The sequence below is a fragment of the Biomphalaria glabrata genome, chromosome 18 (genome assembly GCF_947242115.1).
Source record: "Biomphalaria glabrata chromosome 18, xgBioGlab47.1, whole genome shotgun sequence".
In the NCBI taxonomy this organism is placed as follows: Eukaryota; Metazoa; Mollusca; class Gastropoda; family Planorbidae; genus Biomphalaria; species Biomphalaria glabrata.
Window position 1 is genome coordinate 11,545,135 of NC_074728.1, and position 23,887 is coordinate 11,569,021.

General features: G+C 32.2%; 1 protein-coding gene across 5 annotated transcripts in view; it reads left to right on the forward strand.

The window, feature by feature from the left end:
• Positions 1–23,670, forward strand: part of LOC106063424 (coronin-1A-like) — a 30,832-nt gene extending 7,162 nt beyond the window's left edge. For 2 of the 5 annotated variants that reach the window (XM_056016845.1, XM_056016846.1), the window contains 10 exons: positions 570–666; positions 1,938–2,050; positions 2,816–2,929; positions 3,423–3,479; positions 4,691–4,989; positions 5,688–5,835; positions 7,850–8,059; positions 10,169–10,279; positions 13,603–13,754; positions 15,458–23,670. In XM_056016845.1, coding sequence (XP_055872820.1) covers positions 570–666; positions 1,938–2,050; positions 2,816–2,929; positions 3,423–3,479; positions 4,691–4,989; positions 5,688–5,835; positions 7,850–8,059; positions 10,169–10,279; positions 13,603–13,754; position 15,458 — 1,302 coding nt within the window. In that variant the 3' untranslated portion in view covers positions 15,459–23,670. The remainder of the gene's footprint in view (positions 1–569; positions 667–1,937; positions 2,051–2,815; positions 2,930–3,422; positions 3,480–4,690; positions 4,990–5,687; positions 5,836–7,849; positions 8,060–10,168; positions 10,280–13,602; positions 13,755–15,457) is intronic. The other 3 variants (XM_056016847.1, XM_056016848.1, XM_056016849.1) reach the window with 3 other exon arrangements.
• Positions 23,671–23,887: the final 217 nt, after the last annotated feature.

The following is a 23,887-nucleotide window of genomic DNA, read 5'->3' on the forward strand; positions in this document are numbered from 1 at the left end:
TTTTGTACAGGTTTGAGAATCGAACTTGTTTATTTGTTAATCAGACCACGTAAGTTGTTTTGAACAGTCAGTATATTCATAACCTGATTTGAAACTGTATTTATAACCAGATATGAAATTGAAATGAGCTTTTAGAGCATTATACATGATAGACAACTTTTGGACTTGTATAAGTAGGCAAAATAGCCAGTAAAATATACTTTTCATGTAAGAAAAAATACAATAATATAATTGAAGTAAAATTTAAGCAATGCTTAGTTTAAAGATATAGAGTAAAAATAGAATATCTTTTTTTTCTTTAGTGATTATATAACACCACAGAAAGAAAAAGTTATTTATATTTCACATTAATTTAGATTTTTCTTTGTAAATACAATACTTTTTTTTATAGAATAAAAAAAAAAGTTGAATTATCATAATTTAAAAAAAACAAAACAACTAATGATAAACTTATTCCACTATTCGCTTTAGTTCATGAGACATTTAAATGAATTATTTAAATTAATTAAACAAATCTACATTTATTATTCCATGTCATAGACTTACAGGGAACTGTGTTTTACTTGCAGGGTGATGGTAATATCAGATATTTTGAAATTGATTCTGAAGAGAATTCAGTACATTTTCTCAATACTTACCAGTCAGCCTTACCACAGCGAGGACTTGGTGAGTCAATCACTTTATCTCTTAGGACACTCTTGTCATTAAAACTTTAGTTATATTTCATTATGATTCATGTTTCAATGAGACATTAAAGTAGTTATCATAGGAAAGATATTTAAGTAGCTTAGCTAATTATAATTTCGTTTAATTATACTTTCTTAAATTATAAGAGCTGGAGCGCTCCCACTAGGAATTCAAAACTTTGCCTTTCAATTAGAACAGGGGTTCTCAACCTGTGGATTGCAACCCCCTTGTGGGTCCATTGACGATTTGTGAGGGGTCGCCTAAGAGTATCAAAAATATGGATTGTTATTGTCTATTCTTCTATTGCTGTGTGTGTGTGGGGGATTGTAAAAAGGGGCGCCGAGCATAAAAGGTTGAGAACCGCTGACTTAGAAGATCAGAATTTCTTCATTGACAGTAAAACAATGAAACATTGTACAACAATCACAAAAGACAAAACAAATACACACTCTGCACTCATCTTAAAATTACAAAAACTATGCAGACACATCTTGCTATTGTACATGCCTGCCCGCAAGAGCTCAGTATTTATACAGTCCCGCAGATTGAGGAACAAACTGTTGTCTGAGGGTTTTTTTTTTTGTTGCTCTATTTTAGAAGACTATTTAAGCAGTGCCCCAATTCTGATTATGGGTTTGTTTTCAAGCTAGTTATTACATATGGTGAATTTTCTTCTTTTGTCCAACCATAAAAAAAAATAATGCACAAGGTTTGCATGTTTTCTAAAGAAGTTTAATTTATGTATAAGTAGTCTCAGTGTTGATTCTATATAATTAATGTTACAACTTTGTACTTCTGTGAGTAAAAAAAAATCATTTCACACTGTAATATTGCTTGAAAAAAATATTTAATTGAAATTGAATTTTCAAATAAAAACTAGTGGCATATATAGGAGGTGGGAAATGAAAGAGAGCCTTGCTTGTTTCTAGCTGGATACCTATGCATATCCTTTACCTTCACCCTCATTTTCTTCCTGCCTACTAGTTAAAATAGGGTTCAACACTTCAGGTTGGAAATATTCTTCCAACACTTCAGGTTAGGAGTAGGCCTCTGATGCATTCCTAGTCTGAGATAGGTTCTCTGAATATTTAACATGTACAAACAGTATCTATTTGTCATATAATGAAAATAAACAGTAACATTATTTGTTGTATAAATATTGACTACTATTAAAATTGTCGTCACATTGCTGTATTGCATGATTGTTACAATATCTTAACACTATTTATTTTATCATTAACACTACCTAGGCATGATGCCCAAAAGAGGAATTGACCCATTTAAGAATGAGGTTGCCAGATTTTACAAGTTGCATGCTTCCAAAAATTTGGTGGAACCTATTTCAATGATTGTGCCCAGAAAGGTAAAAACTCATTTATCTTTTAGAGTCCATTTTGAGTATTGTCATTTAGTATCATTGAGTTGTTGTCAACATTAAATGTTCATTGCAGTATGGTCTTGCAGTATCACTGTTGTTATTGATGTTCTACTAATTGAAATTCTATAATTATGTGAGATCGAAGTCAACCTGCCATATGTTTTGCATACATACCCCACTTACACATATAACCCACACATGCGCCCCAAACAAATGACAAAATAAGTAAAAACAAAATCTTACAACTTGAACCCTTATATGTGAATAATGGATTTATGACCCAACTGCTGCTGCCAACATGCTTTGCTTATTGGAAGAAGACAGTGAATATGATCGCTAACTATAATGAGGCAGGGACATTAGGGAGACAGGCGATTGATTGGGTATATATTGTATCTTACTTGTCCCAATGGATTACTGGTATATTAAAGATTCTCTACCGCACTGGTACAAATTTTTTTTTTTTTATAATGAAACATTCATAAAGTACACTTCACCACCAGACTATGAACTAGGAGATATGAAGACCAACCGAAATGTCCATAGTTCTGTTATTCAATCTTGAGTAAAATAAATTTTGGAAACCCCGCACCTTTGTATACTCTGCACAGCAGCCATTCGTTTGTAAAAACTTGTGTAACCCACTTTTTATATTCGCCAAAATATACTCTCTCTATAGGTCAGAAATCATTGAATCATCCCATCCATTTCATCTGTAGCCAACTAACATTGTTTTATTTTTGTTGACAGGCTGAAGGTTTCCAGCCAGATGTCTTCCCACCAACAGCAAGTACAATTCCTTCCCTTACAGCAGATGAGTGGATGAGTGGGGTGAACAGAGGACCAATCTTGCTGGACTTGGAGGTGCTAGACTTGAATCTAAGGCATTTTGCCTTCATTTGAATTCCCATTCACATAATTGAAAGTTTAGGGTTAAGTTTTCTATTAAGCCAAAATCTTCTTTTTTTTTTTTTTGTTAACTAGAGATGGTTTTAGTTATTTACTTTCCAAACAGTTAAAAGCTCATAGAATAACAATTATGTATTTATGATTTATATATCTTGTCACTTGGATGACATTTTCAGAATAAAATATTAAAAGCTAACAATGAATGTTGATCAAAATTATTTTAAATTGTGTCTGTATTGTATTTTGTGACTCTTGTTTTTTGTGAGCTCCAGTAGTCAGGATGTAATGAATATGTATAATTTAAAAAAGATCTTGTTTGGATGCATCTCTAAAATAGAAAAGAGCTAATGTAGTTAACTTTGCTGTTGAAAGTAAAAAAAAAACAGCAAAAAAAAACTCCTTAGTTTTATTTTAATTAATTTGTATATTTTATTTGTTATCTGATAAGAGTGGAACCATTCTAGATAAACCAAGGTCTTCAATGTCACCAGCTGTACAAAACCAGGTAAGTTCTTTTTTTTTTTGTAATTTCAACCTGTTTTCTAAATTTATTTGTCTTAATAACAAATGTCTTTACATACAATTGTGAAGCTAAGGGATGACACATTGAATTATTATGGCAGTAGTAGTTACAATAAAAGTGAAAAAGATCTCTTTAATGTACACTCTTGTCCAAGTTTTAATTGTCCTCAAAATTGCTGGGTTGAAGACAAATGGGATGATGCTTAGACCAGTTTGCAGCTGAGCAAGGTAAAATTTTGTCAGTGAAATATGCAGTAAGGACTGCCATCGTAATGGTCCTGAATTAGAACACAGCCTGCTGCTTTCCCCTGTTGTCCCGCAGGTGTTCTGGGCTAGGATCTTCATTTCTGAAGGACAATATTTTTTTAATGAGACTAAATGTGGAATCAAATATGCCCAAGTAAGGAATGTGGAGGCTCATATTGTGTACCATTATTTTGTAAAGTAGGTCTCATAGTTCAACATTTCCAGCATCTTACAATTAGTGATCTTCAGTTTATGAACAGGTGAGTCTCTACAATAACTAGTCTTTGTGACATTTTGTGATCATAGAGCCATCGACTAAAAATGTTCAATTAGTATGGTAATATGTTAACATGTCTTCAGGAGGTGTGGTGGCTGAGCGGTAAAGCACTTGGCTTCTGAACCGGGGGTCTAGGGTTTGAATCCTGGGGAAGATTAGGATTTTTAATTTTGGGATCTTTGGGCCTCTCTGAGTCCACCCCAGCTCTAATGAATACCTGACATTAGACATAAGGTCTGTAAGGGGAACTTAACTTAAACTAAATATGGAATGTCCTGATCATGGCACAAACCACAGACCAAGGTGAAAACATTGAAAAGATGGCCTTTGTTTGTATAATGTCTAATGAAATGCCTATGTGCTTCGTATTTTAGTTGACTGTGTTAAGATTTGTAGTGTGTGTGGGGTCTTATGTAACTGTTTCACTTCTGGTTATTGTCCTTGACAATATTATAATCTTTTTGTTATGGCTTTTGTGGTCTTGTTCTAAATGTTTAAGCAAAGAAGAAATTTTAATAGCTACATGGATTTAAATAGGTAAAAGTTCCAACTCTTTTATTTTATAAGATATGTTTCAATAGTGTGAGAGGTTGATGTGAACATGAATATATGTCTAGAATATATGCCACTTGCTAAAAAATTTAATGTAAAAAAATACTACTATTTTCTAGATTGGTGCTCTCAGCAAGGCTCCCCAGATCACAACATACAAAGCAGTGAACAGTAGGACAGCACAACAGCCGTTTAACTCTGCTCAGACTCCTGCACCTTTCCAGCCCTCAGGCCCATCCACCAATCTTCGTCCCTCTCCTGAAGGCCATGCACCAGTTGTGTTGAAGTCACCATCGATGAAGATGCCATCTGTCATTCAGCAGACCCACATATGGAATGGGATGGACAAGACAAAACAAGAGCCAGCCTCCATCAAAAACATCAGAGGATTAAGCTCCAGCAGTAAAGAAGCCATCAAGTAAATATGTCGTCTTTTCTCTTAGCTAAATATGGGTAGCGATAGCCGAATGGCAGAGCACTTAGTTGAATCTACAATACTGATAGCTAAATATTTATTTAGCATTTTGAGAACATATCTGAGTTCAGCCAGCACTACTAAGTCTTGGACAGCTGTTGGTGACAGTTAAGATAGGTTTTGTTGGCTACTTTTAAACATCAGCATCTAATAAGTTACATTGCGTTGAAACCTTATATAGTGTTGGAGATTTATAGAAAGGAATGATCTTCACATTACAGAAAATAACCCCCCTCCTAAAAATAGAAAGTATACTAAATAATTACTGTTGAGTCTAAGAGGCTAAAAGTGAAAAAGATCTCTTTAATGTACACTCTTGTCCAAGTTTTAATTGTCCTCAAAATTGCTGGGTTGAAGACAAATGGGATGATGCTTAGACCAGTTTGCAGCTGAGCAAGGTAAAATTTTGTCAGTGAAATATGCAGTAAGGACTGCCATCGTAATGGTCCTGAATTTGAACTGAGCCTTGCTGCTTTCCCCTGCTGTCCTGCAGGTGTTCTGGACTAGGTTCTTCATTTCTGAAGGACATTTGAAATACATAAATACAAGAAAAACATAAACAAGTTTAATAAACTATTATTTTTGTAGTAGAATTTTTTGTTTTTTTTCTGAACTGTTGTTTTTTTTTCCTTCCCTTCCAGTGACATTTCGCCACTCTCTCCATCATCTTCTGCATCATCTTCCAATTCCTTCAAGAGGTCCTGGTCCCCTGGCTCTTTGTCTCTTACTTCCACCACAGCAGCTCCGCATGTCAATGGCTTCAATGAAGACCCACAAGCAGGAGACTATGTATGTATTTTATTATCTGCACATACTGCTTAGTTTAATGTAAGGCAATGTTTGTCTGCTGTTAATCATAGCAGATAGTACATGAATTGACAATAGAAAGAAACAAGTTGTAGATCTTTATATATCTGATCTTACTTTCAGCATATATCATCACATCATTTTAACATCTTTAATGCTATAAATAAATGTTATTTTTTTAGATTTACAACTGTGCATTTTCACAGATCAAATCAAAACATTCATGACTTTTTGAGATATTTGTTTTGTATTTTTGATGTTTTTGTTGCCATCACTATCTGTTTTTTTTTTTTTTTTTTTTTTGTTAGCTTTTTTTTTTTAATTTGTATCTTTAATTTTCTTCCTCATTTTTTTCTATTTAAATGGTTCTACACTTCGGCTTTCACTCATCATTTCCCTTTTTCGTTTCCTTTAGTTTTCATGCGTTTAGTTCAGCACAGCATGAAGCACTGAAGTTTTTGTTCTCCTTTCTCATGTTTTGCTTTGATTTGCTTCTTTGTATAGCCTGCTGATCATTTTGTTTCTGCATTATGTTCTCACACAAACAATGCTTCCTTTGTACACTTTTATTTTTTTTTTAGGTTTTAACACTTGAATAGACTGTCATCTGTAGCGCTTATCTTTCTTAAATAAAGGAAGAGAATATTCCCTGCATTTCCAAAAAATAAATTTAGAAGTTATACCTAGAGTTAAACCTTATTAATTTAGAGTTTATATTATTATGTTGATTTATGTATGATATGTGATTTTTGTGTCAATTTGGTCATTTAAAATGTTGCTAAAAATGTTATGCTTGTTTTTACTTAGAAAATATTTAACACCAGATAAAGGAAGGTGGACTTAATTTCCTTATAAGATATCTCTTCTTATTTAAATTTGATTTTAAAATAGCAGCCTGAAAAAACTATTTTAAAAGGTGTTTTTGATTAATTTTGACCAGATGCTGTGTATGGTTTCACTTTTTATTTTTGTTGAATTCATTTTTTCTGTCATGTCTTCTACCGAAACAACCTTGTTTTTAGTTGAGCTAGATCTCGTTGTCTCTCACGGCTGGAAATGTTGATACAAAGTGTTTATGTTTGATAATGTACGACTTACTTTAAACCCATTCACTAGCATTTCTAAATTTTTTAAAAAGTTGATTCCTAAACAAAGAGAGGTAATTCTAATCAAAAATAAAAAAGTAACATATACAATAAAAAAAAACCCTGACACTTTTGAATAAACAACTAACATAAAAAAAAGACATTTCCTCCTTTAAGAAGCAGATGACTTTTTGTAAGAAAGATTTTTTTTCTTCTTAATAACTATTAAAAAAAAAAGGAATATTTTTACCCTGCCCCAATTCCACCATCACCCTTGGAAAAAAATCAAGAGTAAGCAAATGTATAAATTCACTCTGAGTATATAAAATTGTAATGATAGGTATATTGATCCAGACTTACAAGACGATGTGCAAAATATTCCTGGACATTTATTTATTTATTAACTGTTTATGAATTGGGCCCACATGCGAAAATGCCTGCTGATGAGTCTGTTGAAAAGAAAGATTTGGAAGACCAAAGTTAATTTTAGAAGATAGTGTGGTCAATCAGCTAGTAATACATCAACTGTTAAATTTCTAGGAAAATCGGTAGAGCCATTAATGAGATCCATGTCCATGTTTTTCCCAGTACCTATGAATTTACAAGCTGAATAGAGGAATTGTAAAACAGATTCTAGAGTTTCTGTATACCTGTATAAATCATTCAGTTTAACACATTCTTGTCCTTAAAATTTTTCTGTATATTTTTCTACATCCAAAAATGCTGGAAGCATTGTTTGTTTGTTTGTTTGTTTGTTTGGTTTAACCTAAAATTCCCTCTTTTTTTTTTTTTGACTGATTTTGATATGTTTGATTTATTTCCAATGATTGGAGATGATGTTTCCACATTTTGTTTTGGTGCATGTTTAATTTTCTGTTCCTGCCCCATGATCACCTTTGTTTCCTCTATAGCTTGCCTCTAAAGCCTCACCTACAATGATGACAACGCTAACCACATCTCAAAAGTCACAGCCCTCTGGCACCACCCGCTACTCCCAGGCCAGATTAAACAGAGGCTTCGTGCAACAGCGGGCTAACACTATAGCCAGCAGTGAGAATGCTGAACACATCAGTGCAGTGAAACTGGTGATTGGCCAGCCAGCGCAGACAGCACAAGGCCATGTAAGATAGCCCTGCCAGCCATTCACCAATTACTTTTACTTACTTCATAATTTTATCTTGAAAATTTCAGTCCCAAATAATTTGATGAATGCAACAGATATTCTACTTTTTAGCTTTTCTTTCAAACTAATATCTGCTAAATATTTTATGTACAAAAAATGTACAAGTAACGTTTCTGATGAATTATAATAAATGTTACTATTTGTTATCAACAAATATCTAAACCAAACTAAAATCTGTCATAGTGTCACCTAACTTTAGTCAAACAAATATCACCTAGCCATATAGATTAATTACATAAATGTGTGATTTTAAGCTTTAATTTGATTTCCATCTTTAACTTAGTGCAATATATTTACTTCACCAATCAATATTTTATTTTGAATGGATTTAATTAATCAATATGAAGCATGCTTATTTCTTTCATTTTTAAATGTATGTACGTGCTAGCCCTCCTTTTATTTTTTTACCCTTTTTATTTGAGTGATTTACTAACCTCTGCTTTGCAGCTCATTTGTAGAATTAATCTGCTTGTCTTCAATATGTTGTGTACAATAATCTGTCTATAAATGTGACAATGGTAGAGCGGTAGAGCAAACCAATCAAGTGTAGTCTAAATAATATGATATTGTCAATGTAAAAAAAAATGTGTTTTATAATATTGGATAGATGATCTAAAAAAATTGTAGAAAAATGTTAATACATTATTGGATAAATGAAAAAAAAAAGGCTAATTTTTCATGTGCTTGTTTAATGTTGAAGTAGCTATACTAATGCTTCTGTATTTCTGAGAAAAAAAAATGTAGCGTTGTTTAATTTGTTTAAATTGTAGAGCTAACGATTGGTAGTAAATACTAGAAACCAGCTGCTATGTTTGGAATGCAACAGTTGGGACTTGAACAAAGAATTATCTGTTTATCTGATAAACCATTTTTGTCCTTTCCACATTAATTAGATCAGTGCATAATGTTTCTCCCTAGCTATATAAACATTTGTGATTTGTCCTCGTTCAAGATACTTAATCTTTTTTTGCAAAAAAAATATTTATTTTTTCATAGCTAAAGCTTAATACAAAAGCTGCAAAGTAATTTATAAATTTGAACATGAGTGACTTTTAATGTTTTCCTGGTGAAGAAAACATTTAATTGATGAGTGCTGGTTTTATAATTAAGTGCTGGGATTTTTACCTTCAAGTGCTTTTAGTTGTTGTAGGGAGCGCCCCCGCCCCCCAAAAAAAAACAAAGAATAGCTTAAAAACAAATTTAATTCACTGTTATTTGAATTCACATGCCTGAAATGTCTTATAACCAAAGATATTTGTAGGAAAATGTGTTGTTTAATTATTTTTTTTACTGTCAACAAATATACAAATGAGATTTTAAAATTATGACAATATATATATTTACAACTATAATATATTTGCTTGTATTTCTCAAAGAGTGAAAATACTTGAGTTACTCAGTGCTTAGAACAGTATACAATGTAAAGTTTTCTGATTTAACATCTTCAGAGCTCTTGTCTTGATTGTAGACAGCCTAAAGGTTAACCCAACAACTTCAGTTCTTGAGCTTTTAACAACATTCTTTTCAATAGTACCGACTTCATATAAACCTTTTGTTAAGTTATTTGTGTGTAGTCAAACGATGTTTAGTACCTAAGCAATATATTTGGATGTAATGTCATTGTCAAAGTCCGTTAATAAGATAAGATAAGATAAGATTTGATTGGTCCAAACATTGTAACTCCTCTCTTTCTAACGAGTTCTTTATTATTCAGCTTAATAGAGTTCAGTTTATATTAATAAAGTTACCAGGGAATTGTTCATATGTGGAATATTACATTTACAGATACTTATGTGATTAAACAAATACTAGATCTCTTTTAAAGGTTTGGTTGATTAAAACAAAACATAACAAATTATTACTAACAATAATAACCAGTGATAAAAGAGGTAAAGCTTCTAGTAGAATCACTTTTTTCTCAACTTTATTTATTTATGAAGCTTTATTTCAGCTTGTTATATTTATCTATATATGCTGTAAGCACCCTTCTCACCGCAGGCCCTTGTACTGATTCTTGCCCTTGTGTCTCTATCTCCCATCACACTAGGCTATTCATGTACGCAAAGTTTGGTCACCACCTGTATCTTCTGTTGCTTCCCCTTCCCCTACGCCAGTGTCGTCAAAGTCTGGAATTAGTTTCCCCAGTAGTGAAACAGAGGTGAGTAGTTTCCCCTTGTTTTGGGCTTCATCATTATGAACCATTTTCATTTTTTTAAAAAATGTTTTCACATTCTCACCATGTATTCATGCAGTTTTAGAATAACATTTAGTTTTCTTAACAAACTTCCTAACTATTAGTGCTAATTGAAAAGCTCAGATACCCTTTAACTATAAAAAAATAATTTGAAATGTTATTCCTCAACTGATCTAAGTCTGCTTCAACATTTCACATAGTGAAATGTGTGTGTTTTATGTCCATGTGTCTGTATGTGTGTGTAATTTTGATTGTCACATGTTCATTTTGATTGTTGTGACCTGTTCAGGTGAAATATCTTAAGTAATATCCTAGAATTTGCAAAATATTTTGCCAATACTTTTTATAAACATTGCATTTTGTTTTTTCAAAATGTGCTTTATCCAATTAAATTTTAATTTTTTTTTTCATAAAAATCAATTTAAATGTGTAAAAATCTTTAAATTTCTTAATTAAATGTACTTAAGCACTATATAGATATATGAGAAATCTAATTTATTGGTCAATATTTGTTGTCTGGTGAAAGCATTAATTGTGCAAAATTTTAGCTTCATCTGAATTAGGTGTGGGGTTAGGTGTTGATGCCAGTTCCTTTTAAGTCTTTTAATTGAAAGAATTTAATAATACAATGTATATTTAGCCAACATTCATCCACAATGAAAACAGCTAGGTGTGTATTCATTCTAATTGTAGACAACACTACCACATGACCAACTCTCCAGTTCACCAATGGGACATGTGCACTTCTCTTGACCGACCATGTGTCACGGTTGGTCACCCATATAGTACAATAACTGTGTCACCACAGAGAGTAAAATGTACAAACTTTTTACCAGACAGAGTGAGTTGATATAAGCTTGTAATCTCTAAACTTAGAGACACTTCAGGACTGAAGAAAAACAAAGTAAAGTAGCCATAATACATCAAACATTGAACCATAATTACAAATAGAAAAACTAAACCTAATGAAATACTCAGAAAGACACAAAGAGGCACATTTCTTATTCCATATGCTAGAACGAATTTGTACAAGTGTTCCTTCTTCCCTAGTGCAATCAGAAAATGGAATGAGTTGCCTGAGCTAGCCAGGAAAACCAACGACTTAGCAGAGTTTAAGTCTTATTAACTTGCATGACTAGATTGACACATGAAATGAGCAGGACGTAATGCATGGACCAAAAGTTTGGAACTCACTCCCCATTGATCTCAGACAGACAATATGCTACACCTTTTTTAAGAAGAACATAAAGACTTATTTGTTTAAAACTTATTTTAGATTAGTTTGTCATTGTAACTGTCGTGTTTGTGTTTGTAATGTTATTACAGCTCCTTGAGCCTACATTTTGTTTGTTAACAGCGCTTTATAAATAAAATTATTATTATTATAATTATCTGTGTTCCTGATTTAATTGAAGGTTACCTCCTGTTTATTTCATTGTTTGCATTCGACACCGCGGAAGAGGCCATAATAAGCAACATTGTAGCTAGATTAATCTCCGACTCATTTTCGTGTCTCGTTTTGGTAAATATTCCCATTGATAGGCTTATAATGGCGTTTATATATTGTTTATTTTTAAAACACCCACACTTTATTTACTAAACAAATATGTTGACTTACTATCATGTTCCACAAAAAGTAAAGATCCCTTAACTTTTTCTGCTAGATTCTACATTCTGAGTACCATTTCATAAATGCAAAAATCTTAAAGGTCATGATACCGATCCATCAGAGAAAAATTAAGGACCATAACATAGGTAAAAATACAATTTTTTGGAAAAATAGAGAGGGGGGGGGGATTTTCTAGACTTAGTGTCGACATTTCGGCGGGTCGGATGGAATAACGTCGTATTTTGGGCATCACTGGTCAATACAGTTACAAACACGTGTTCGGTATTATTATTTTAAAGTGGGAAATACTGTGTTCAATATTATCTGCGCTTGATAGAATTGAAAAGTTAATTACAATGGATAGAGACATTTTGAAAATGAAACAATGGATTTGAAGTGTTAAAAATAATACTAAAGACTTGTCTTTTGAGTCCAAAGATTAAGGAGTAAGCTTAGATTTTAAATTGCATTTTTTTTTTTACTAATAAAAACACATTTGTCCACAAATTTGATGATAGCGTCATGAATGTATGATAATGATGTGTCTTAAAGAGTTACCTTTTTTTGTTCTTAAAGTAGACCCAGTTGACTTTTAGAAATTACCAACGCTCTTTGGGTCTGATCACATTACAAGTATTTTTAATTAAAACTGTTAAACTGTTTGGTTAAAGACCAAATGAATAGTGCTGGTTTTCAAAATTTGGAAATATTAATATCTTTATCCTTACCCTGAGTATCAGTTCGACAACATTAACAATGTGGATGTGATTGATGTTTAGTGGATTTAATTTGATATGTAATTATATATATAGTCATTTTAATGTATGCATAGCAAATGTATGTCTAAGACATTGTTTCAAATGAAGTATACTTGTCATCAAATATTGTTTAATTATATCATCTTTTTTTTTGTACTGTCTTCATGTCAGTGTTTTGTTTTCTTTACATTTTTTAGTGTTATTATTTGTTACTTTAAACATTTTGAAATGTTATCCTTCTTGGTTACAGTCTATTATTATGATGTTGTTTTTATAACCTCTACTTGTTTCAGTAATCTATTTGCTAGTAAACCATTTCATTGACTTTAAACCTTTTCAAATGACATAGCTTATTGTCTCAAACTATTAAACCTTTTCAAATGACATAGCTTAGTGTCTCAAACTATGAAACCTTTTCAAATGACATTGCTTAGTGTCTCAAACTATGAAACCTTTTTATGTGTATTAAAAGAAGAATACATGCAATGTCAAATTTTTCATTAATATTGATTGATATACAATGATGATAGGCACATTTGTCCATATCTCTTCTTGCATGTCATAAGACAGGGCTGACCAAGTTTTTACAATGTGGAACCAGCTTTTCTTCTTATGTCGTTTTTTTGCAAGATCCTTCTACATCGTCACAAAGAATAATTTTGACCAATGCCTGTTTTTGATGCTTCACAGCATATCAAATACATTTTCTCTCATTTAGAATTTCATTTCATAGTACACCAGCAGTTTGTGAGTAATGTCATGCTATATATTGCTGTGTTGCATCCATTACCTCAAAACAGTCCATGAATTTTATGTGACAAGATTGATACATTTAAAACACATGAAAGAATTGTGTGTTTCTATTTCTCGTAATGAGATCATTTTGAGTGTCTTCACTTTTTTCTCCCTCCAAATTTCAGTTGAAGAAAGCCTACTTTCGGCAGTTGGATGAAATAAAAAATCTCCAGGAACAGTTGCAGCTGAAGGATAAGAGAATCCAACAGTTAGAGACAGAGTTGGCACAGATGAAAGAGCGGGAAGCAGATCTAAAGCCAGGGGAAAGTAATTGTTGGTAGGTAGTCCTTTACTCATTGTCCAGGAATCGCTCATTTCTCCTTGAATCTCAGGCTAGTGTTTTGTCTTGCTAAGCTCACTATCTAATCAATGAAGTCAGTGGTCCCAGGTTAGTTTCCATTTAATATTTTTAGGTTCATGAAATAAACACAAATATGCAAAAAAATAAATAATGTTCATTTAATGAATACAATTTACATCTTTAATTAATTTGAGTAGAATATGATTTCTTTCATAAAGAAAAGAAAAAAACAAAAGTATATTTAGACATTTCACACATCAAATCATAACATAAAATGAAGTGTTAAGTAATCTGGATCTGGAAGGTTAACCTTACAGTGTGGGGGTGTTTATGACTCAGGAATAGATACAAAAGTTAAAACTATGTTTACAAGAGAATTTTTTTTTTCATTTAAAATAATTTTTTACTTTATTGTGTGTCTTAAAATATAATAGTAATTAAAATTTTTGCAAATTATTAATTAATTGTTAAAAATTTTATGGCCTTTATAGGTTCCGAGACAAAATAGTGTGGACAAACTAGTGTGGAAAAAATATTTTTTTCAGTCATTTTGCAAAAACTAATTTGGATATCTTAAAATATTAATAGAGCCAATATTGTTTATTTTAATGTTATCATTAATTATCAGTCATTTTGCAGGAAACACTTTGGATTTCTTCAAATATAAATATGCAAACATTATGCAAGAATTGTAATAAGCTAAAATGAATAATTTTTTAAATATTTATTTTCATTCCAAAAGTGTACTTCAAAAACATCCTAATATACTTCCATACTTGTCAGATTCACACACATATACACACATGCACAAACTTTCACAAAGTTCAATTGTATGCAATGTCTTGTAGAAACTCAGTGGCTTGTCTGTTAAGTTGGAAGTACTTTGTCTTGCTTGCAGCTTTACTTCGTTCTCCAGCATTATACCTCAGAATGTAGTTCTGTGTTTTCCTGTTCTCTGAGGAAGTGAGAGATTGACTTGGGGTGATTACTGTCAATAGACAGCTGTAATGTATGGTGCCATCCCTCCAATGAATTGTTTCTTCGTGGTAGATTGTCCTGTACTCGATCTCTAACATTCTATTATGCTATTGGAAATCTTGGAGTTACTCTGACTCTGGTCAGTCTCTGGTGACCAATATAGTTGTCCTCCCAATAGTCACACTAATTCCCTACAAAATCTGTCAAAGCATCATTTAGTTTTTTGAAGGCAATATTTACAGATAAGAAATGGGATTGCCAGCTTCACTAATGCTGACACACCTAAGTTTACCAATGTTGCTGCAAGAGACATCCTGATTTGATCAAAGTGTTATTATAACACACATGTGTAACACATATACCTAACCCTTGAATGGAGTCACTACATTTCAAAATAATTTTCAGCAAGTTATGCATTTTAAACATTGGTGAAAAAGAGAATGAGATAAAATTTTAAAGTATTCTCTTTATCTGCAAATATGGCATACTTTTAGATCTATTAATATTGTAGAAGATAAAATAATAGAATAAAGGAAAAATGCTGCCCAGAACCTTCACTTCCTAAAAATCCAGTACTTTTCAACACATTATTTGTAAGTTGTCGCTATTTTGTCTTGCACTATTTGTTGGGTCACCATCTTTATATTTCACTTTTCAGTTTAAATTTCTTATTCATTGTTTGACTTGAATTTATTCACCAGATATAGAGCTGAACTCAAAAGATTCACCAGGCCTAGTCCTGTGACTTGAAAGCATTGGTTGCTGACCTAGAATAATTGACATCCCATGGGCAAAGCCTCATGCACCTTTTTATTTTATAGCTATCAAAATGACCTTTCTAAATGTGCACACCTTAACTGCATACTTCTATTCTGGGCGCATCTGTTGATCCTGTGCATACATTGTATCTCAGTAGACAAATGGACAGGAAGAAACACTGGCTTGTGTGTTTCAGAGCTCTCCTAACAGTCTGCTCTCATCTTACAATAGTGTCGGATGCACTAGTTTGTAGTTAGTTTAGAATTAACCTGATGGCATTGTAAGATCAAATATTTGTATTTCTGTAATGATAAGGGCAAATCTTGCCTTTGTGAGTTTGAGGTATGATTGAGTTAATTAGATGACCTGTGTTTATCAAGAAAACATGGACAAATGTTTGGTTTCCAGGGTTTTGATTGACTTTGTAAATTATAAGAAAGACTGCAGTTGTTTTCACCCCTTTTATTTTCTTATGGAACCAAACAATGTTTGAAGTTACATTTCCCCAGATTTCAATTAAGCTACAAGTAATGCAAGTAATTCAAGGTAACCTCTGACCTCTGTAGGCTCTTCTCTCTCTCCACTTCACTTAAAATTTTCTGAGACATTTTTTTTTTTGCTTCCAGACTTCCAAGATGTATTACCATATACTAGAGATATTAGGAAATATTCCTTAAGTGGATTTTTTTTTATGTTTCTCAAGCTGGAGATATTTTTATTTCATTTATCAGTTCAGAGCCTTTTTTTTTTTTATCAATGAATGAGCCACCAAAAGTGGCAAACAAAAAATTTGTATTACAGTTTTACTGAACATTGTAAAGAAAATCAATCATTTGATCAGTCATTATAAAATTTTTGTATTTGATTTTATCAAAATTTATTATGTAATTAGTTTTGTTTTTCTCTACATGTTTAACGAAGCAAAAAACTTTACCTATAAAAAAAAGACATTAAATTTTGTACTGTGTACAATTTTGTTTGTATTAATTTACATCAAGCCCATTTAGAATGGTTCTTCAGTCGGGAAAACAAAAGTATCTCAAGAACTTAAATATGATAAAGATCCGCAATTTGTGTGTGTGTGTGTGTGTTAAGTTTCTGTCTGCGGTTCTGTGGCATTGATTTGTTTGATTTCAGTCAGGCTGTGTTACTTAATATTTTCTTACACATGTTGAGTTTAGGCTCCAAGAAATAAACTGGACATTTCTTGGTTTTGTGTTTCAATTGCTATTTAAACATTTTTAAAACTATTTTGTAATCTGCATTTTGTTTGAACAAGATTATTTTGTTTTATTTGTTTGCTTTAGAACCATCTGTTTTGGCAAACGGAACATATTTTTAGACAATTTTTTTGTTTACATTATTATACGGTAATAATATCATGTTGCTAAATGTTGTATAATCTTTATAATAAGGCTTTAAACATTTTTTTTTAATTCCTAGTTTCATCTGTAGACATATTCAGTTAATACAAATTCATTTATCAATCAGATAAATTTTTTATTTTATTCTTAAAATGAGAAACTTCCCCTAATGAAAAGACAAAAAAAAACAACAACAAGGCAGTAAGATAATAAGAAGCTATTGTCCTTTGAACAAAAGTTGTCACCCTTTTCATATGAATCATGGGCTATGACTATTTTTATTTTTTTTAAATAGTTTTTTATTTGTCCTACAGCAAGACAGGACTAGACCAAAGTGGTGACTAGATTGTAAGGTTGCCTATGGTGCACAGGTTAGGTTTGGCTGTCTGGTGCCTTTTTATTTTGATAAGCATGCTTAACTTTTCCCATTCATCTGGAGCTCCCAACACCTGCTACTAAAACTTGTAGGCCTTCTGTTTTTAACTAAAGTTAGCCTTTTCCCCAAAGATGCTGACCTTTTCTTATTGTTTACCAGGGATCCTGTTCCAGTGTCACTGGAGATGTTTTTTTTTTTCTTCTAATTTGTCTTATCTTTTTTAAAAAACATTTTCATGAATTATTCGGGTACCAACTTCCAGCTGTGTCTGTCAAATTTATCTTTTTTCACTTTCACAATTTTTAGTAAAATATAAAATATTGTTTTTTTTACCCTTAGGAAAACAAACAACAATATGCTAAGCTATTAGAATGCAGTAATCTCATATGATGCAAATAATTCATATCCAGCCTTTTTATTCTTTTTAAGATTTTCTTGGGTTTTTACCTTATGTCTGTTATATACGACATTTTCCTTCTTTTTTTTTCCCTTTGTCAGGTTTATGATCTGAACAAAATACTACTTATAGCGTGTGAACATATCAGTTACTAAATGAACAACTTTTGATTTGTTTTAATACAAAGTTTATACTTTAATTCAGGTAACATCTTATATGAATTCGTTTGTTTAAATATTTGTGGGTCACTTGTGAACATTTTATTTTATAGCATGTTACATTGCAGCAAAGATATCACTAGGTTTGCATCCTACAAGATTTATGGTTTTTTTTTTAAATAAAATGTTTTGTTGATTTTTTTTAGAATTAGCACCTTGTTTGTGTATATTTTATTCTTATGATTATATATCCTTATTTTCCTTACCAAATCAAATTGTCGGGAGCCCAGACATTTGTTGTTTAGTCTTTCTTATCATTAAGAGCAATGACAATTCCTTTGCATTTCGAGATGTTAGTATCTCATTTCTTAGACATTTCCTTCTAAATTTGAATTTGCATTGGCTGCTGTTTTGACTTGTAAATGAAGCTAGAAATGTGTCACCTCTAGATAATCGTCTGTTTTTGTTGTGGAAGGAGACAGTGAATGAATCTTTTAAAGTGTTGATCAGATAGACTTTATAAACCCACAGTGAGCTTTAAAGTTTGTGCCTTGTATTCCACATATAACTTCAGGACAATTTTAATTTAGCGCCCAGTGCCATAGGAAATTCAGTGGGAAAAAAAGACTATGAAACAAAAATGAGAGAAGAAACTTTTTTAAAATCTCAATAACGGAGAATAATAGAATGAGAAGTCTAGTTGTTACTTAGTTGTCAAGAAATGAGACGCATTGTAGTTAGATTGTTCTTTGATTTTCATAAACTTTTTTTTTACAATTGTACAGTTTAGAATGCCACTTGACTTTACAATTTTATCACATCTGTGGCATCCATTCAGTTTGGAATGACTGTATTTAGAATTATGACACCTGATTGTGTTTTAGTGTTTAGATTTTGTGTTTTGTTTAAAAAAATCTTCTTCAAGTCACATTCTTTCATGACATTTGGGGCTAAACTTATTTTCTTTTAAAATATTTTTTTTTCTTATTAGATTTTTAATAGTGCTTTGAGAATATGAACATTTTATGCACACACACACACACACACACTCAGCTCAGTTTGGATTCTTATAGGCTGTATTTTTGTATTGTTGCAAAGAATAACTTATAATTTGATCTTGTATTTGATACACTTTATACATAGCTGTATAGGCTAGGGTCATTGCACTATAGTGGAGTAGGAAAGTAGAGTTTTCTTGGGATTGTAAATTGTACATTGTTTAGATTGAAACTACTGACTGTAGAGTGGTGAGAATGCTGATGAACACACACACACACATTCGTTATTGCAATGCACAGAACAGCTCAGTTTTTTTACTCATTCAGATTGATCATTACATTTCAAAGTTACTGAGGAGATCAACAGGTTTGTGTATTCATTTGAAAGTTGGTAAAACTGCTGTTAGTTGTGCTGGCATTGTCCATATCAGCTCTATGTGTCTCAGTCATCCAACATTTGAAAGCAAATTTACCACTTTAGTTGTTTTTTTGTGTTTTCATTTTATCCAGTCCCTTTTACATTCCTCAGAATTATATTTTACAATGAGTTACCCCCCTCTTTCAATTTCTTATGTTTTGATTCCTCCCATTATTAGGTCTGTAGTCTCCCCTGTAATAATAGTGCAGTGAATGCAAATTTAAGCGTTTCACTCATTCAGTTATTAATCATAGCATTTTGTAAAAAGTTCTTTTAAACACTTTTTTTTAAACCTGTTTCTTTTCTATGATCTCTGACTGACTCTTACACCTGATTTGACCTGTTCTCTCTTTTTTTTTAACCCATGAAACTGAAATGTGATTTTATTTTTGTGCCTTTTTTAAATTTGTATTTTGCACATTCTCAACTTTTCAACATTTCTCTATGAATAGGGTCTTGGACAGATATGTGTGTGTTTTGTTTCATTTCTTTTCTATATTCTAGATCTGAACTCTCCACATGACATCTCTGATTGTACTATTGCAACATCCTTTTCTACAGTTAGATGCCTTGTTGTTTTCAGACTTGGTCTTCCTTGACATTTTCTATTTAGATTGTTATGATTCAGGATGAGTCACTTGGTGATCCGCATTCTCACACCTGTTGTACATTCTTCTAAATTGGATAAAAATATTTCATATTGAGTGCTGATCCATGCTCTTTCTTTTAAAGGAGAGATTGTATTTATAAAATTGTCCATAATGATAAACACAAAATTCAAACCTGGACAATGTGTTTTTTGGTTTTATTATTCTTTCTTTATTTTTATAGTAATTTCAAAAGGTTTTTATTTGATTTAATCTAAATTTCAACTCTTCCTGTGGGCCTGTCTGGGTCATGGGCCACCAACTAGCGTCCTCCTGGTGTGTCTGTTTTGGGATGGTCTTTTCAACTGTCCCCACCTCTTGCCATCTGCGTGGCATCTGCATCCTAATCTTGATGCTATGGATTTCTGGTCATATTTTAATATATGGTTTGTTTGTTTTATTATAATTTGAACTGAAGGTACTGGGGTTCAAGTCTTGATCAGTCAATTATTTTTTCTCTCCATTGTTTTTAAAGTACTTGTTGTTTACCCTGTGCTATACATTTGTTTGATGATTTTCTACATTATTAGAGTGTAATTTAAATAAAAGTCTCTCAGATACTGTCGTTTCTCTATGGCGGCCTGCCAGGGTTATCTTCTAGTAACATGATTGTATTTAAAACTCTCCTACATTCTATTGAAGCTCAATTTGATGATCTAACATAATTACAGCGTGTATTTTTCATTTGTTCACATTGCCAATTTGATCTCATCCGTTCTATAAATACGACTGTCAAGATGAACAGGGTACCTACTTTATATAGGTTAGTGTCTGATTCAGTTCTATTCTCACAGTGTTTTTTGTAACCCTTTTAAAAAGTGCCCTTGTTTTAATTTTATTATTTACTTGATTTTTTTTCTGTGATGATTCAATTTATATTCCATATTCATGCCAATCAGTGTGACCCACTGGAATATTTTTTTTTTCAAAGCACAAAAATAAAAATGAATTTGTTACATCATGTCAATAATTTTTATTTACAATATAAGCTTGTAGTATCATAAAATACTGAATGTTTTGCTTTCCTGACATCCCTCTAGGATTTTTGTCTTTGCGTTTCCACTTGATGTTAGTAGTTAGACTTTTACTATGGTTCCTTCTGATTTATATCAGGTGTTAAAGTTTTTGAATAATCTGTGCTTTATTTAATAAGAATATTATAGCTAGTCTTATTGTCTGCAGATTAAGAAGGAGTGTAGTAGCCCACTTTGCTACCCTGACCAATATTTACATCCTTAACATATTACCTTCCCCTATTTGCCTGTCCATATCAGAGACATTTTGAATGAGTTTTTATTTTAAAAAAAATCAAATAAAAGCTACTACAAATTTGGGGGGAAAAAAAGAAATAATTACAAACATAAGCAAAAAAATGTTTCATAGGCCTTTAAAATTTAGAAGAAAATCTGAGTTTTAAATGTATTTTACTGGTCTGTATTAGTTTTGTCTTATGTCCCAGACCTTGTTGCTGTTTTGTGGTTTCAGTTAATTCAACTAGTTTACTAGCAATGCACATCTTGAAGTCAATAGTTTATAGGCAGAGGCCTTGTGTTAGACATGTCTGAGGATATTTTGAACTCGTGGTCAGTGTTGATGTGATTAGTGGTAATAGAGCAGCTTTTATAGTGTGTGTCTCTGTGGGTAGCATCACATTGTGAGGACCACTGGATCACTTTTAGAGTGATATTAGTGTTATTAACTTTCATTAACAATTGTGGCCAAAGATTGCTTTCAGTATACCTTGCCTTTCATTTAGCCCATCAACAACACAGAAGAGGTGACAACTGATTTGAATGGAACTGTCTCCCAAGATCACTTATTTTATATTCTTCTTAATGCCTATGTTGTAAATGACTATTTTTTTTCTTTTTAATTTTTTTTTTTTTTTTTGATTGATTGTTCTGTGTATATTTGACGGCTATTTATTTCTTTTTATAAACTATTTTATGAACAAGCAATTGTTATTTGGGCTTATTGTGTATTGTGTCGTTTAAACATGTCTTGTACTACATATAGAAGTGGTGGATGAGGAAGTAGGTCATTTGTTTTTCAAAATGTTTTTTTTAAATTGTATTTTTGTGTAGTGGCTTATGATCAACTGTTATCACTGAGGGTTTAGGCTGCAGACATCTACATTTTGGCTTACAAAAGCTGTGACATCTTTGCAAGCTGATGTCATTGGTAGTCTGGCACTGGTGATTCTGTCACGCTATGGCTATTGCAGATTGCTAGGTCATGTTCAGTGGTCACAGGAGCTGTCTGTGTTTGCCATGTCATGTCTCAGCTACTGGCACACTCTAACTGTGCCATTTCATGCCACAGCTGCTGGCTAAATGTCTCCTGCTGTGTCTCAGCTGCTGGCTAAATGTCTCCTGCTGTGTCTCAGCTGCTGGCTAAATGCCCCTTGTGTTGTGACTTGGTGGCTCTCAAACCAATCAGGGGACTTGGCCTCCAGACCAATAAGATGACTATATATGTCTATGGCCTCCAAACCAACCAGGTGATTATGTATGACTATGGCCTCCAAACCAGTCAGGTGATTATGTATGACTATGGCCTCCAAACCAGTCAGCTGATTATGTATGACTATGGCCTCCAAACCAGTCAGGTGACTATGTATGACTATGTTGTTGTTTCGACCTCCATTGCTTTATTAGATGTTTTCTTATAATGTTGTTCATTCAATGTCAGCACTTGCAGTCCTCCCCCCTCCCCCACACCTTGTACACAGTCCCAGCTTGTCTCATTAGGTGCTAAATCTGGTCATGTTTCTCCTGAACTATGCATATAAGCCCAGATTTATTTTGTTATCATTTAGAAAAAGAAACTTTTTTTTTTTCATATTTATTATACATGTATAAATGTAATTATATACACTGTGTCCAGATACAATTTTTTTTAAAGTAGTGGTCATCTAATTATGTGACCAATCAACTGGCTATGCAATGTCAATATTTTTTTGTCTACACTTAATTAGTATTTTCAATAAATATATTCCAGATTTGATGTACACATCCCCCCCTCCTCAAATATAATTCTATTAAACTGTGGAGTGTTAAATTTTTATATGCCATCGAATTTTGATAAAAGAATTATAATTTACAGCCATATAAAACAATTTTTACCTTTACTTGATTCACTATGTCATGGTTTCTCGATGCTATTCTACATAATGAGTTGTTGGGTAGAAGAAAGTTTGACTGGAGAACCTTAAGACTCAAACAGTTAGTGCATTTTGTCCTGACTTTTGGTTCCATACTTGGTACTGTGCCTTACAACAGCTGATCTTTTTAGTATTGAAACACAAACTTTTTTTTTTTTCATTTTAAAAATTTATGAATACAATCACTTAGAAAACTTGAAAAGAAATGTCAGTTGAATCATCTTTTTATTTGTAACTGTCTTGTGTTGTACATGATGACATTCTATCTCACCCTTGTTGACTGCAGTATTTTCATTTCTCTCCATGCCTTAGTGCACACATGTTTGAAACATTCATTGTATAGCCCATGACTTTGTAGAGAAAGAAGCTAGAGGGTAGAGCGAATTGACATACAATTTGGCCAGATTTTATTTTCCTTGAAATTGAAATATACCTACTATGCGTGAGAAAGTTTTTAGAAATCCTGCCATACGTAGATTCTGTATTTTTCGTAATGACTTAAAAATTTAGATCAAATATAAAGTTGTTGTTTTTTTTTGGTTTGGATATATAAAATTCTGGCACATAATTAGACCTTTGACCCGTGTTTAGCTCTTAACATGATTTGAAATAAAAGTATTTGTCCAAATGATCATTTCCATTGTTTTTTGGTGTTTTTTTTTTTTCAAGTGTGTTGTATAAGTTTGTATTGGACTTTAAAATGCCCATTTTCTTTCCTATAGTAAGAGACTGTGGGTTAGTTTCAACTTAAAAAGTACACACATTGTGTAGATTCAAACAATCTTCCTTGGTTTCTCTTTTTATAGTGTTCTTTTTTTTGATTCTTTGATCAGAAGTCCTCCATCACAACT